This window comes from Neodiprion pinetum, chromosome 2 (genome assembly GCF_021155775.2).
Source record: "Neodiprion pinetum isolate iyNeoPine1 chromosome 2, iyNeoPine1.2, whole genome shotgun sequence".
Taxonomy (NCBI): Eukaryota; Metazoa; Arthropoda; class Insecta; order Hymenoptera; family Diprionidae; genus Neodiprion; species Neodiprion pinetum.
The window spans coordinates 38,939,081-38,955,736 of NC_060233.1; the positions used below are offsets into that span (position 1 = coordinate 38,939,081).

General features: G+C 32.9%; 3 protein-coding genes across 6 annotated transcripts; 2 read left to right on the forward strand and 1 right to left on the reverse strand.

The window, feature by feature from the left end:
- The first annotated feature begins 286 nt into the window (after nt 1–286).
- LOC124212063 (HIG1 domain family member 1A, mitochondrial-like) lies at nt 287–3,592 on the forward strand. The gene is made up of 3 exons (XM_046611789.2): nt 287–715; nt 1,693–1,816; nt 2,347–3,592. Exons 1-3 carry the CDS (start codon nt 713–715, stop codon nt 2,532–2,534), a joined length of 315 nt encoding a protein of 104 aa, XP_046467745.1. The 5' UTR covers nt 287–712; the 3' UTR covers nt 2,535–3,592.
- Nucleotides 3,593–3,739: 147 nt separating this feature from the next.
- On the forward strand, nt 3,740–14,867 carry LOC124212059 (uncharacterized). 4 transcript variants are annotated; one of them, XM_046611778.2, is made up of 11 exons: nt 3,740–4,198; nt 4,767–4,914; nt 5,833–5,958; nt 6,633–6,832; nt 8,084–8,293; nt 10,112–10,283; nt 10,386–10,452; nt 10,679–10,838; nt 11,294–11,428; nt 11,499–11,633; nt 11,768–14,867. In XM_046611778.2, exons 1-11 carry the CDS (start codon nt 4,125–4,127, stop codon nt 11,985–11,987), a joined length of 1,647 nt encoding a protein of 548 aa, XP_046467734.1. In that variant the 5' UTR covers nt 3,740–4,124; the 3' UTR covers nt 11,988–14,867. The 4 variants fall into 4 exon arrangements, with proteins under 4 accessions (XP_046467734.1, XP_046467736.1, XP_046467738.1 ...); XM_046611780.2 differs by having other exon boundaries at nt 11,520–11,633; XM_046611782.2 differs by lacking the exon at nt 8,084–8,293.
- Nucleotides 14,868–15,021: 154 nt separating this feature from the next.
- On the reverse strand, nt 15,022–16,651 carry Trmt112 (tRNA methyltransferase subunit 11-2). Its single transcript, XM_046611787.2, has 3 exons — nt 16,409–16,651; nt 16,189–16,290; nt 15,022–15,900 (listed from the first exon to the last, which is right to left on the reverse strand). The coding sequence occupies exons 1-3, from the start codon at nt 16,484–16,486 to the stop codon at nt 15,706–15,708; spliced, it is 375 nt and encodes a 124-aa protein (XP_046467743.1). The 5' UTR covers nt 16,487–16,651; the 3' UTR covers nt 15,022–15,705.
- Nucleotides 16,652–16,656: the final 5 nt, after the last annotated feature.

A 16,656-nucleotide genomic window follows, 5' to 3' on the forward strand; every position in this document is an offset into this window, starting at 1 on the left:
CGATGTACAAATAATACAGTTTCGCCTCTATTATTTTATTCTATTCTGTTATTTTTTGCTTTTCAAATTCGACTTTCATAGCAGTTAACATAGTTGTGTAAGTTGAAATATTGCCGCCCTTATAAAGCTTTCATATCATAAACGCATCATACGTTAGTGACGACTCGCACGTATGTAAATTCCTGGTTTACCCATGTCCGTAGTTTCTAAAGCCAAAGAAGATTCTTTGCTTACAGCGAACGCATCACGTACGCATCCCTCCGTTGCTCTCCGTGCATCTCCGTGCGCGTGGTCACGCGGTTCGGGGTGAATTGTCGGATCGTGGAATGCTGAAACCGATCGGTACGCTCCTGGACCAGCAGGTCGGTATATAAGCGGTGATCAGGTATCTGACTTCTCATTACGTGATTCATTCAGATTCGTTGTTCCGTGCGTGTCGCGGGCATACGTCTTTCAGTTGTATTGCTAAATTCGCGCAAGCCTTCAGTCGGTGATCGCGTACTACGGTAGTTCTCATAATTTTATGTAACTTGTGTCAAACATACGTCGTCCATTTTAATTGTGCGCGAATCGTCACCGTCAGTTGGATAGCCAATCGTTGGGCATGCGAATAGTTGCAAGGTCAAGTTCCGTGCGTTGACAGATCCATATTCAAACCCGAGGGAATACGATCCAGGGCAACAGTTTGCATCTTTTATTTGCTACAGACAAAATGGTAAGATATTAACATAATAGTCCAGCGACATTAGCTCTGTTCAATTATTAATTTATGTCCAATACTTCCTCCGATTTTTCCACATTGCCGAGAAGGAAAACCTCACAATTTTCCGTCAAGTGATGACTACATCTTATCGGGTAAATTTCCGTCAAAACGGTTGTAAATTTCTGATCAAGGATGTAACTTTAAACTTGAAACTGTGCCAGTGTTAGTAACGTTAATTTTTATACATTGAACATTTTTAGCCGCCGAAAAAACATGAATGAAACTTTCCATGAATCAGAGTCGGCTGGGGAGTGATGTAACACGACGGATTATCGTGAAACTTTTATTCGAACGTCTCACTTGAATTATGTACCATTGTCACAACATTTTTGTTGCTGACTTGTAGAGATGAACAATGAATGTATTGAGCAATTGAATAATCTCTGCAAGATATCTTACACTCTAAGTGCCAAAATATAAATTTAGAGGTATATACAACAACTGTTCGTGCTCAAGGCTGTCATAGTTGAAACACGTATGATAATTCGAATATGTTACCATTGCTCGATACGGCCAAGCTTCGGAAGCATATTTACAAAAGAATTTGTATCCGCATGCTCTTCGAAAAACTTTAATTTTCATTGCTTGGCACGTGACATGTTGGCGACTATTAATTTGTTATCAAAATAAGCTTGGATACACTTTGAAATTCACAAAATTTGACCACTTATCAGTTATTGAAAATGTATTACATGATAGTCTGGTTTGAGTTTAGTAACAAACAGCTATCTATCGATATCTTACAGATTTGGGTAATTACATATCTAAGTGCCACTTGCTAGCATTTAAAACGATCAATCAGTCACTTCGGATTAACACATGTAGCGAATAATGTTCTACTAGACTGTGATTGGAGTGCACTGTCAAACCAATACATAATATTCATATTGCAAGATTTCACAAGCATTGTCATTAATATTTTGTTACAGAGTAGTGAAAAGGACGTAAGATTTTCTACAGTTAAAATGGCAGACTCTCGCATCGATATGTACGAAGAATCATTGGGATCCAATCTCGCTAAAAAGGCACAACAATCACCAGCTTTGATCATCGGTAAGAATCTGTGCTGTATAACACATACTTTGTGATTTGATCATAGTTATCTCTGACACTCTCTGCTTTAGATTTAACACTTAATATTGTAACTTCGTTAATGAAATCTGAATACCATGGCCACAAGTTTTGCTTTTAAAAGTGATGCTGGTTCTTTGCAGAACGGAAAATAATCCCTGCGATGAAAGTCGCCTTCTCACAAAATTGTCATACTTGTATATTGTTTTATGTAATGATCCTCTAATAATCAATTGACTAAAATACAATTCAAGAAATAGTCAAAACTTCAGTTATGTGGGAAATTTCCTATGTGTACTCTTAGACGACACCTATCTACACATGAAATCAAAATTTAAATGCAATAATTGGTTACGCTGTATCACTTCTCTGTGATATTCATAAATTCATGTACTGTAACATAAAATTCAGATAGTAACTGTGAGTTTCAAGCTTGTAACAAAAACGTTCAGTTAATCACTACTACTGGGTACAAAGTGAATTGCTAATGAATTTACTTCTTCTATATTCAGGTCTAGTGGGTTTGGTAGCCACTTGTGCGATTGGAGCTTACAAGTACAAACACAGAGGGGCAATGTCGACCTCTGTCTTTCTGATGCAACTCAGAGTCGCTGCACAAGGAGTAGCTATAGGAAGTCTCACGATTGGAATGACATACTCAATGATCAATGACTACGTTTTACACAGGAAGAAGGAATGATAATGCATAGGTCCTCAATGATAAAGAAATAATTAGAGAAATGAATAAAAATTAATATATTCCAGCAATAGAACTTATGACAGTTACTCCTGGAATAATGAAAAAAATAATGTCAATAAATTTTAATTTTCTTTGTTAGCCAGATATTTGGCACATTTCAAATTCTATCATTTCGATATTCTATTTAGATATATTCTATAGTAACACTATTTATTTTCATCGCTAGATTTGCATATATACATACGTACGAGTCGTTCAGATGAAAATGTAGGGAATGTTCACAACATTATATCAGAGAACTTTTCGAATTCATAATTCTTACCTAGTGCAGGTACATTATAGATGAGGTTCTTTGTTTATTTTTATTTTTTTGCATAAGCAAATACAATGCACCCAATTTTGTAATATTGAATGAGATTATATATTTCAAAATAAGTACTTTGAGTTGATTCTCTTTCTATTTGTGGCAATTGAATACTGATTTTTATCAGTGAAAATAACAAATTTCCCTAAACAATTTACGATTTGGACAGTAATTTGTGATTGGAAAGAATTTTCTATACTCCATTTTACCTAATACTGCATCTGGACACCTCGTACGTTAATCATCATACCTATAACGTTTTATCAAATACTTTGGATTTGTATTATGTTCGAATAATAATGTGTATCTCAGTTAATGTATGAAAATGAAAAATTGTAAAGACTGGACCTTTTTTTCGGCAGATTAAATATGTTAGTTCTAATGTATGGCGAATGAAAAAAGAAAGAAAATATTTTTCATTAGTACCATAAGCTGTGATCATTTATTGTCAACGTGTCGACTGTGAAAAAATTTGTACATACATACATAATGTAGTAGCGTGATATTTTCAAATGTACGCCTCGCAATTTGTACGTTAATTACGTATTGTACAAATTTCTTGACGCAGGGTATGAATTGTATATTATTATAGCATCTCATTATATTTATTGTTGTATATATATTTCGTGTACAATAATACATACCTAACTGTTTATTTACATGCAAAAAATAACAGCATTATTACCTTTTTCAATGCACTGTCTTGTACTTTGAAGGTTCAAAGCTCAATTGTGATTAAGTATAAAATGAGATGTATAAGGTATCAAAAATCAAGGAAAAATTCATATGTAATTAGTTATACTTCTTATTCTATTATTCGAAATTTATAAGTTAGGATTATCATGAAATTCATAGAAAATGGAATTTCTGTGGTAAGGTACAAAGTTCGTACTAAGTGAAAAAGTCTACAAATATGTGAATCGCGTTTGGTTTTTCATTACCGCGCTGCTTTGGACTCTGGATTTTATAACATTTCAAATTTTATCATCTTAATTGCCTAAATTGGCACTAGACATCTTTACGGTTCAGATAAACGAAGTGAGATCAGAATCGGTAATATTAATTACCGCATCTCTATTTGATACGTACTTCGACTTTCATCCGAGATTATAAACCGCGTAAATTAGGGAAGTGCGCAGGATCTCACGCTTCTATTCGAGTCGTCAAGAAACCATAAACGTAAATGTCAAAATGGTCAAAATACGCGATATACGCCAACACCAAACATGGCGGAACGGAGCGACAGAAGTCAATTGCCACCTGGCTGGGAGTGCAGATACGATGTTCGAAGTGGCAAAGCGTACGTATTATCATCGACAACTATTTCCTATTCGTACTATCTTCACCCTTCGACATAAATTTCTTTTAGAAAAGCGTCTAGTCGAACGGTTTGCGCGTTTGTCTCTTACGCAACATTGACCTTGCTGTGTATTTTCATGGAAGTGTATTACATCATCATGACCAATTGCCAAATATCAAATTGAAATGTCGTTGCTGAAATTAAGGGTAGAAAATAAGGCAGAAAAATGTCTCTACACATGTTGTGTTAAAATCTAAAACACAATCTTCGGTATACGAATTACAAATTCCCAACCTTTTGTATTGTTATCAATCAATTCTTTACGTATAATAAATTTATTGTTGTTATTACTAGTACCATTATTATTTGTGATCCGTAATTATACTTGAATCTTTGTTTGCGAAAATTTATCCGTTATGGTTTATTTGTCTAAAATCTTATTACCAACTTTGAATTCTGACTTAATACTGAATACTGTATTCTTTTTAGTACACTTTAATTTTGATGATTTGTTTTGCTCCAACAAGTGAGTACAGTATCTGAATCTATTTCTGTTATTGGCATATAGGTATTACATAAATCATTTCAACAAAACAACATCATGGGAAGATCCTCGCGTGCGGTATTGGCAATATGCTCAATACTCGCAGGCGCAGAATTCCGCGTCACCCAGTCCAGCAACTTCGACAACATTGCCAGAGTCTATACCCATGCAGGTCAGTATCATTATTTGTCGGATGCTGGTTTGTTTGGCATTTATAAGGAAGCTATAATATCTGAGAGCTTGGAAAAGCTGTAAGAAAGTGAGGATTCAGTCCCAGCTTTTATGGCCAGCCTTCATCTTGTACAGATCTGTAAACTAATGCATATTTCAATTTATTATCCCACTAACAACGCATCAAATATCGCTAATATGGAATACGGATATCATGTGGAAACTTTATTGTACACAAGTTGATACAATACAGCATCCATTTACATATGTATAGCAACATGTAATATGACATCAAGTGAACATGTTCTCTAGCAATGTAATAAATAATATTCAGAATTTGAAGCAACCACTATGGTATTGCTTATTTGGATTTGGTAATTACCTAGCTTTTTACATTCATTGAAATTTCAAAAATTCGCATGCATATGTGGCCAAAAATGATCATACAATACAGTTTCTTACATTGTGGCGTTTTTTTATTGATCCATGTGGTGCAATATTTACACTAACACTAAACCTGCCTAAAACATATTTAACTTAGCTGTAGAAAGACAGCGTTTCAGGGGACCAAAGCTAGTAGCAATAATAAAAATTGATGTAATTAAACATCGATGGTAAAATTCTTAAAAACAATTATACTGCTGCGACGCCATCAGTTTGAACACTCAATTCGTAACAAAATTATCATTACAGGATATCAAAATCTTTGCGCCCTCCTGGCAGCAGTAAATTAGACTACACTAAAGCTCTTTGTTGCACTCTTCATATTGCAAGCTTTCTGTGTATTGGTGTGCACAAAAAATATGAAAATCTTCGGATGAAAATATAATGTTGTAGATCAAAAATTGACTATTTGTTATTTACAATACTATACGCATGCTGCTTTGGGATTTGGCAAATAAAATTGATGCGACAACAGAGTGGTGGAAGTGGTGGAGCTGGTAGTTATCTGGGATATGCAGGAACTCATAGGGTGCCACAGGTGTATCCAACACCGTCACCTTATCGTAATCCACAACCTGCGTTTTTATCACCAGGTGTGCAGGTGGGTCAAGTATTGGAGAGAATCGCTGTATAGACGTGCTAATGCTTTGCAGAAAATTTTCTGTGAATTATTTCTCATGCAAAGTACCACATTTTTATCTTTGTACACAAATATCTATTTTACTGCTGACGGTGTGTGTAAAGAAAAGAAAAAATTCTATCCTGCCAAGAGTACTTAGATTTGAGGCAGAAGTTTTATTCCTGAATCCTACTTATATTCAGATCTTACAATCGGAATTTAATATGTTCTATATTCACTCAATATTCATATTTTTCTTCTTTCCAATTTGCAATCCGTGTGATTTTGTACTAGAATTTAAATAAAGGCATTGGTATCTAGTAAAGCTACAATCCAAAACTTTTGCCGCGAAACTGAGTTTGTGAATTAAATCTTTGATTTGACTTGAAACGAATTTCTTTAGTTAACCTTAATACTTGTATTTTATTTTTTGAAGTTCTTGAAAAATTGTCGTGATTTTTATTTTCAATGCCAGAATAGATGTTTGCTCGTAAGAAGCAAAAGTTGAACAACTTATTTACATGTGAACAACCCCAATCAAATATTAGACGTATTGTAATTGTTTAATATATGAGTTGCGCATACGTATATAGAATACATATAGGTATACAAGCCACTTATGCAGATGACTAAACATATTTATGTAATTTGAACAGGAATTCAAGACTCCAATATCATCAAGACCAATGAGCGCGATGACGAACAGATTAGGTGAATTGACAATTAACTCGACAACACCTGTTAGAAATATGGAGACTAACTTGAACCAAAATGTGGACACAGAGGTTCAAGTAGCTAGGATCAACGCTATGTTCCCTACTGTCTCAGATACTCACATTCGACTGTTATTAAAAAAGTAAGTATTTCATTTATGTGTACCTCCTGATTTTCTCTTATAAATATTTCTAAGAACACCATTTATACTTTGCGATTTGACAAAATTTTTGTTACTCATCTCTTGTGCAAAGTTAATCGTTGAGCTTTTGCCAACAACATGTCTATACTGTTCCACCACTGGCGATATTATTTTTACACTGATTTTACTTTGGCAATGTTGTGTATACTTAGTAACAACTTTACTAATTAACTAACATTCTTAATAACCATAAACTTTTAACGTAGGTGGGCTTCAATATATTTTCATGCAATGGTTTTACCGTGTATCAAATTAATGAGAAAATAATTTTCAGCTATACAAGGTTGATTACTTGACAACTGGGTAAATTTCTACGGCTCTCGTATGATTGAAAATTTTTAGTTACAGATTACAACCCCAGTATATGTTGAAGCAGGTACAAACATGTAAACGCACTTATTCATATTTTTTCCTCGTTAATTTACCGATTTCTTATCTGAATATAAATTCGAACTGATAGGTATTTCAATGATATGAATCCAACATACAATGTCATCAGACTACAGCTGAATATGCGATATCATGTGTAATAAGTAATCATACAGAATACAGGCAGAAGCGAAATCTCTATCTGAAGTTTATGGCATATATTTATTATTCTGTTAATCCTAAAACGGAAATCTTCCCTGGTCATTCATGAATGGTGCACCAAGGTTCACAGAGACCTACAGCTAACAATATATCGTTTTTGTCCAACTCAGACTCCACAAAATGTGAGTTTAGAATTTTGCCAAAATGAGTACATACAAAAAAAATAAAAAAAATGTCAATTTATACACGATTCGAGATTTTATGAGACGCTTAAAATTTCAGTGGACCATATTAAACTTCATTTCTGCTAAATATCACTCTTTCAGAGTTAAAATAAAGTTGCCAGAAATGATGGGTTTTTTTTGTACCCTTCCTTGCAATGTTTGCACCACAGCTTCGTTTGGCATGTTCTCATATCTTGAAAAAAGGAATATCTTTTGTAAACATTCTTCAAACATTCTAGATTTTATGATATACAAAACAACGTCAAAATGTTCTTAAAATAATGCGTCTGTAATGTACTTTGTAAATTTGTTTCACATCTGTCACACAGTTTATTCATTTATTATTCTCTATACGAGTCGTTAATGAGATATAAACTCTGTCTTACTTTGTATTTCGAATGTTTCTAGTTCTAAGTTGGCAGCAAATGTATTTCAGATACCACAACAGAGCAGCGGTAGTGGTGAGTGCTCTTCAAGTTGAAAAGCATCCTCTATGCGCACCGGGACCTTGTACACCTGTGGCGGTACATGCGCCCAATGCTATACCACGATGGCGCCTTCCAGCTCACGCCATACATGCTGCGCTGACTTTAAGTCCGCCTCGAGGGGGCAGGCAACCCCCTCATTCCCCAAAAATGAAACTTAGGTTCCTATACATATTTTCAGTCTCACCAAATCTGGATGCTCGATGTTAATATCGTATTTTGCTGTTAAAGTGGGATCTATATTCGTGGATTTTTTGCTTTTCTTTCAAAAATCATTCCGCCATTATAGTTGCGGGAATTCATCATTATTCATTATCCATAATTTCTCAAGCTAGGCCCATAAAACTGTGAAAATGCCAATATCAGTTGAATACAAAAAATCTGTAACAAATATAAATCCCGTGGATGTACAATCTGTTTCAGCGCAGTGTAGCCATGTAGCATGAGTCCAGAGTCCCTGCTCTACATTTTGTTACGCAGGATGTTGTGAAATATCTTACGAGCTTGATAAACTTGCAATTAAGTGGTTTATTATAAAATAATTCCAATGAATCTGAAAATATGTAAATACTTGCCGAGAAAACATTTCTTACCATTCATTTGAAAGAGCTAATAAGATATTAGTTCACACCACCCGCACTAGGTTATTATTTATTTAAATAATTTTCTTGGTAGATTGAGATACATATAATTTCCCATAATTTGAAATAATAATATAAGATCATTTTTAATTTTTATTTTACGTAAAGCAGGTAGTTGGTATACATTGAGTGATGCAATATATTGCATAGTAAATACTTTTTAAGTACTTTGGGTTCATTACAATTTATTTCGACCAATGTAACACTTACTGTTTCAAAAACACCTACCAAGATATATTGCGTTACTTGTATGATTGACTGCCAAATGTCAATTATTATTTAGTCTACTTCATTGAATATGTAAAATACAATTTTTTATATTTATATTGCACGGACTATTGACCTTCTTATTCGTTTTTAGTTCTTATTTTGAATTCATATTCTTTTGTTCTTCTCAATTCCAGTTTCTGCGTCATTAATGGTATCTTAGGCATTGAGTCATTAGTATTTAATTGAAGATCAGAGCCTGGTCATAGGTTGGTTCAATTTTCGTAATGAGTTCACCTAATTTTGAAAGATCATTTTTGTTTTATATTGGTGGTGGTAATTGGAGTTTGATAACCTGATTTTTATGTCTCGATATTAGCTGGAGAATGATACGAATCAATGAATTTTACAGCTCAACGTTTAAAACTCGAATAATGCGTGTGAGACATAAATTGTGTGACAAGTTATATAAAGAAATAAGTCGCACAGTCAAATTATGAATCTGTGAAATTCATTTAATTGTATAAATAACGATAAAATAATTAATCATTGACACAGCATGACTGTATGAGCATGTGCATTGTATTTCTATAAAATCACAGTTAATTATTCTACTCATAATACTGTATACAAACTAACCATTTAACAATTCTGACTAATGGAATGCAATTAATATTTGAAATGCCTGCTGTAATAGTGTCTTGTGAATGTTGGTTGTATTATTGCTGTGTGCAATCACATGTGCATACCATGTTAGATGAAGTCCAAAATCTTTCTGATCAAAGTCTTAAAATGGGAACATCAAAATAACGTTTCCCTTCATGCTGTTGGAATTTTTCACATGCCAAGTGACATCTATTTTATATGAATGATAATTCAATTGACATAAAATCATTAATACTTTTCAATTTAATATCATAGTCTGTGCATTAAAATCAATCGAACAAAACAATTACTACATCGGACCTTGATTATGACGTAGAGTAGACTAATATTAATGTCCTAAAAATAGTTTATTGTATGTGATCTAGCTGACACGACATATTGTATTGTATGGTACTGTTGCATTAGAAAAGGATATGGATCACATCTCAATTAATGCATTTTTTTTCATTTCGCAATTGAAAACAGGTACCTGAAAAATGTATTTCCAAAAGCTGATGAAACGATTCTGCTCGATATTTTGGAACAAAGTGATAACAATGTACAAAAGGCATCAGAAAAACTGATCGAGCTCGGATATGAGAAGCGCAGCCCCACTGGCCCCTCCAAACCATCATTGAAGAAGCAAACAGATGAACAAGTAATTTTGAATTCAATTTATTATAAGAATAAAGTTGGAGCTTATTAATGAAAAAATTTTCACTAACGTGCCATCAAATGTATGATAAAATTTCGTTTTCAGAATCGTACTGAACAATCAGTGCCGACTCCGCCTCCACGAATGAGGAGCCTTGAGGAAAAGAATAAGAGTAGGTAGCTTTCTGTAATGACCTGAATCACTTCTCTGGAAAATTATTTCTACTTAATTGAGATTCAACTATCGTTATTAAACGATTTTTGTGTAACAAAATGTTTTTTGTTTTTTTTTTTTTTTTTTCTAAATATGTCATCTGCGTTTAGGATAGATAATATAAAGTAACAGAGCAATTGCTAATGCTTGTCTACATATAAAAATATATACTTTTGTCAATGTAGTGAAAACGCGTTTGATGGATAAATATAAAGCTGTTCCGGACAAAGTCATAATGTTGGCAATGGACAGCGTTGATTACGACGAAGAGAGGGCAATCCATATCCTGGACATAATGGTGGCCGAAGAAGCTACACAAACACCTAGAACATCAAGTGGACACAGGTATTTGAAATATCATCTGATCTACGTGTTATAAAAATACATAGCAGTTTTTTCCAGTAGTCACAAGAATGGCACTACTTTAAGTTCTATGTCTTGTATTAACCCTTTTACTGGCATTGTAGCATATTGTCTACATGGGCAAAACAGCTATTTTTTAAAATATCCACTTCAATTTCGATCTGAAAGTTCTGAAATAATTTAACAAATAATAACGCTCTCTAAAGAAAGTTTTCACTGAATAATTTCATTTGAAAAACGTTTTATTTAGGCATAAAAATTAGAAAACTCTATTCTTAAAAAGTGTAATTTTTCAAACACTTTGTTTGAGAAAAATTTCAAACGGTCGAGAAAAACGAGTTTTTTCAATGGGGAAAAAGGCTTAACCGTTAAAGGGTTAATAAAGCACATTTGGTGCTGAATATAAATTATTCACTATACGTATGAATACTTGACAGCAATCGCAGTGACGAACAAAAAAGCAGTGCGCCAATAACTGAGGCTATAAAATTGACGGCATCGCCAATTAAACAAATGAAGTATCCAAACGTAGAGAAGACTAAACGTTCTAAGAATAGAATTGATACACCAAAGTGAGTAATATTTATGCAGTTTAAATCTTTGAGTAGTCTCTGAAGTATTATGTGAAGGAACATTATGTAGGATGCTAAAAAATTCTTGCAGGATATCTCGTGGAACTAGCACAACAGAGGATAAAGAGTACAAGTCTCCTTACTTGACTAGACCTACTGGACCCAATCCAGATTTCAGAAAGGGGCCCAATGACAATTTCTTATTGTGAGTACAATACGTTTTTTTTTTTTTTTTTAAGTAATGTATCTTAAATACGCATCTTCGGTGGTTCATCATGCCTTATGATAAATTCTTCAGGTTACACCAAGTATTAATTATTATAAATTTACTTACTCCAGAGCTGATTATATGCCATGGGCAGGTCCGGATGCAGCGCTCTTAATATCTGAGACTAGTAGGTCATTGGCAGTTGGTCCTAACCGTGCATTGGTAACAGGAAGTTGCGCGAAAGGAGTTGGGCCAAATTCTGCTTTTAGCAAAGGTCCAATACGAGGACTAGCTCAAGGTTCTATATATTCTCAACGAAATGCTGCTAATACCGAGAGTCGAGGCAAATGAAACATGTTTAATTGCTTTTTTTGAATTAGTACAGTACCGAAACATGAAAATGCTCTTATAATGCGTTGTAGTAAATACTCAATGGGTATAAGCCATACTGGTAACATTAACAGATAAATTCAGTTACTGGTATTACTTACTTCTAACTGAAATTCCATCAATATCTTCACACCAAAGAATGAAATCGTATATTATTTTGAACAAGATCTGTTGCTCCATGTTTGCCATAAGAATTATATTTTGATGTCGATTAATTTTTTAGAGAAGAAATTTTATTTTTCTTTATAATTATATAATATTTTTATTTTAGCTTATTAATTATTTTCTCATATTAATGATGATAACAGTAATCTCATGCCAGCATATGAAACTTTGCATAGGTCTTTCCGTTATAATACAGATGTTCAAATTTTGTATACCATAGTTTCATATTTTTCAGATTTCCACTTTGTTACGTCATTGTTATTACTTATGTTGAAACTTATTAAATGATTTATTTACAGGTTGTTATATGCGTTATTATTCTGTATAGTATCGTTTTAAATGTATTTGTGATCGTAGAGAATAACAACCAATAAATCTTACGTTATTCTAATTATAAAAATGTATAAACATCTTACATAGCATTATGTAGTTCGAATGTACATGCTTAGTGTACTAATGTTAAAAAACGACTAGTCAGTAAGAAATGTATCACTTTTAAAGACTTACTTATTCAATGGATTTAAGTAATTTGAGCATAGAATTTGTCACGTCTGCACATTTCTAAAGCCTGAAACCCAACTTGTGAATCTCAGTTTCGAGCCAAAGCGTAAGTTGAAATAATTTATGGGTGGAGGAGAAATAGAATCTTCCAACCAGTGTCAGATAATAATATTTTCTAATATTCCAAGCCTCTTACCAAGTCTTGCTACTTGTTACAAATATAAAACACAGCTTTTAGACATATACGTACATGCATACATATCTACAATATTCGGTAAAAAATTGTAAAGATAATCGTCGGCATTGTAAATCTGCACTCGGAACATTTTTCGTGTGCATAATATTGACGATATTGCCAATTATAGATCAATGAGGTTTGCAGAGACTATTGAATGAGACTGTTGGAAGATATTAGTTATAATTCGTAATCAAGTGAGAATAAAATCCCTCCTTTAAATTGTATGAAAATTTCGTTAAGAAACAGTGTGTTCTTTACAATGTCATTTTTGCTGCATCAGTAATACTTCCCTAAGTTGCAAATAGTTAATTGAAATAAAAAAATTAGTCGAAGTCATTGGAATGGCACTTAATTCCAATAATATTGGATGAATCTTGTAAACTTGCTATGGTCGCATTTGTATGACTTCTAGTAACTTTTATCTGATTGTTACACAAAATTTTGCCTACAGAATTAAAATATAGGTAGAATAAGACGTCCAGTTATGTGTAATGCATAGCAGTTTACATTCTAGATGATACATTCCCATCCAATGTTGAATATTAATTATGAATTGAAAATTCTCTATTTTGCCAATACATGCATAAATCTGATTGTTATATAGGTAAAAAAATGTCTTGTTATTTATGAGGAGGAAAGACATGTGTAATACTACATGTGAAACGAATTGTGCCATAGTTGAAATGATGAAGAGGTATTTTTCTTATCTTGATCCAAATATAATCCTGCCTTCAGAAAACTTAATATACAATATTTGTATGTGAATACTAAATATGATAAATAAGGGAGGGCTGTGGCTGAAATGTTAGTAGGTCAGAGCTATTTTTATAGCTTATTCTTTTTTGACGAAACTAAGATGGGTGAAATAATATATTTTGACTATGTATTTACGTACTATCGCATATGGCTAAGTATATAAAGGTGTGGGATGATTCTTGACTTTAGCATAATTCTTGATAAGTGTCTGCAAGGATGTAACTGTCCTTCTCTATTCAAAATTATTATGTCGCTACATATTCAGATAATTCAACGGGTGAATGTTGTAATACGTAGTTCCATTTTTTTAAAGCGATTCACATATTACCCGGATCAGTTTACTTTGAAAAACTTCAAAACATTTTATTTACAGCAAACGAATAGGTCGTGATGATCACATTAATTTGCAAATGCCCCACATCTTATGTACCTACGCCAAGCTCCTTAAAGAATTAATAATTAGAATATAAATACCTTATAGTCTCATGTAGTTGTATTTCCTTAAAATTCAATATGAAGAATATTGTGATCGTATGGAAAAAAATATGATTCTAAATATTATTGACTCTTGTGTTTTAAATCTTGTTAGTTGAAATACACAACTATAAACTGGTGCAATAATAACATCATTTGAAATACAGTAGCATGCTAAATGTCAAAATTGTGTGGAACTTGTAATAATTCGTCTTGTATCATAAGTATAAATGTTTGTTGACTTGTAAAGTTGGAATTTTGTCAACATTACTCATTTTACTTAATTCGTATATTTAATTTTTCTGAATAATCTTTTAAATATTTACTTATATAGACAAGAAATGCGTGAGAAGATTACTCTCAGTTGCCATTGTGACGATCCACGGTGGATCGTTTAAACATTTTAACAGTCAGCTAGATGATTTAATACTCCTTAAAAAATATAAAAGCCAAAAGAGACAAACTACAAACCGTAAACGTTTATCAAGTATAAGAAGCAAGAAAGTACTAGTACCAAAATGTTGTATTCTAGTATAATTTACAATTTTATTGATAAGCATAATTAAACAAGTCACTAATTCTGTAGCAATAAAACGCAGACATTTAAACATCTGCATTTGTACCACAGTTATCACTGGTCAAAGAAAATTGTATTTCGTTGTATACCTATACATATCTGTGCAATAAAAAAACTATTTAATCACACATGCACAATCCTCTCATCTTCTACTACAAAATTATGATACATTTGTATTTTTTACCTTTTAGAAATTGTCTGATATTGTTTACAATTATAAAAACCACTCTTTACTATAGAAAATAAGATGATGGATAGGATCGAACAATTAATTTATCTGAAGGTGATTTGTAACTTTTTTATTGATTTGGCATATTGTTGCAATGCTTACTGATTCTTCATTACAAACAATTAATTTTGCCATTTACTTTTGAAGACTTAATGCGAAGATATGAAATCTAATAACATGTAGTTAAGTTACTAGTTTTAACTCTAAAAGACAGTCATCATTATTCAAGACAAAAGATTATAAATAAATAACGTTAATGATGCATCTATTTACTACAAAATTTACAATGACTGAAATTAAAGATAATTACGTGAAGTACGTAGAATTATTATAAGAGACACGTGTAAATTGACAATAGCGCCAAAATAGTTCGAACAAAAATTCTTGCAAGAATATACATATATTCTACTGAAATATAAATAAATGCTGATCTTTTTTGAACACTTTTAAATGCGAGTTCCTTTAGATGCATCTATAAATGACCGAGGCATTAGTTATAGTAATAGGTATCTCTTTAAATCGCATATTCTATATTCTGTATAGAATTTTCTATAGACAGAGAAGACTATTCATCATTAAACGGCTGAAATGTAATATCGACTTGTTTTTCTAAACTAATAGTAATATTGAATAAAGTGGCAATGTACAAGGATTTTTTAATGAAAAAGTTATCGATATTCCATCAATGTACGATCTTGTCAAGATTTTTGGTAGGAATATATATGACTACAGCTTATTTCTACACTTCATCTTCATTGAGTAACATATTTGGGATCCCGTCATTTATTGGAAACTTTCTTCCTGACTCAGGGCACAGCAAGTCGCCATTTATCACTTCAACTTCTAACAAAATGTGATGGACTTTTTTAAGGAAATCTTCATTTTCTTCAAAATCTTCCACAAGTGTCTGTGGTAGCTCACCAACATGACCAATCTGTAAATTTGGGTAGTTGTTAATTTAATTCCAGAAGCTATTAATTTTTTAACTATGATAATTCAGTGAAAAAAGCTCTCAAGTCAAATTTGCATCTGGAGAGTTGGTCGTTACATGTATAGTATTGTTGTTTCACCATAAACAATTCAACACGATTAAAGATAAGGAAGTGATTATCGCCTGCGTCTAAATGTATAGATCGTTGCGTTGTCTATGCATGTAAGAAGTTATTCAATAGCAAGTTTTGAGCTAATCTTGCTTTAATTTATTAAAGAATTGGTGACCTACGCTCTCAGCTGCTTTCCACAGGGTGGCCCAATCTAATTTGGGAATAATTCTGGCGATGAATTCGGAATTGAAATCAACTTCTGAAACCTTGATATCCTTGGCCTGGAAATAAATGAACCGTGTGAAGGTTTTGGAATGAGGGTTAATGTGGTGCTTATGAACTTCATAACCTCAAAAATGTACCGCACTCGTTTCAAGATTATCGAAGCGGTTTTCTTACCACAATCGCTAAAGGGTATCCTACTGTAACGCCTTTCAAACATTTTGACGTCAACATGTTATGGGTTAAAAGCTTCATTTTTGTTCAGGCTTACTTATAACTAACACGCTGAAAAAATTATTTATATGCACTGCAAACGGTTGCACCGCTATTTTGACATGTGTCGTCTGTCGATAAAATCGAAAGGTTTTACTTTGAGATCCTCTGACGGTCATTTAAGTAACCAAAGTGTCCCATTCTCATTCTGC

Excerpts from the sequence above, each read along its gene's own strand:
- LOC124212063 (XM_046611789.2), top strand. Across the intron at positions 1,817-2,346 it reads ATCACCAGCTTTGATCATCG|GTCTAGTGGGTTTGGTAGCC; the intron begins GTAAGAATCTGT and ends TTCTATATTCAG.
- Trmt112 (XM_046611787.2), bottom strand. The coding sequence starts at position 16,486 with ATGAAGCTTTTAACCCATAACATGTTGACGTCAAAATGTTTGAAAGGC. Across the intron at positions 16,291-16,408 it reads GATACCCTTTAGCGATTGTG|GCCAAGGATATCAAGGTTTC; the intron begins GTAAGAAAACCG and ends ATTTATTTCCAG. Across the intron at positions 15,901-16,188 it reads TGTGGAAAGCAGCTGAGAGC|ATTGGTCATGTTGGTGAGCT; the intron begins GTAGGTCACCAA and ends CCAAATTTACAG.
- LOC124212059 (XM_046611778.2), top strand. The coding sequence starts at position 4,125 with ATGGCGGAACGGAGCGACAGAAGTCAATTGCCACCTGGCTGGGAGTGC. Across the intron at positions 10,284-10,385 it reads AGAAGCAAACAGATGAACAA|AATCGTACTGAACAATCAGT; the intron begins GTAATTTTGAAT and ends TTTCGTTTTCAG. Across the intron at positions 10,453-10,678 it reads CCTTGAGGAAAAGAATAAGA|TGAAAACGCGTTTGATGGAT; the intron begins GTAGGTAGCTTT and ends TTGTCAATGTAG.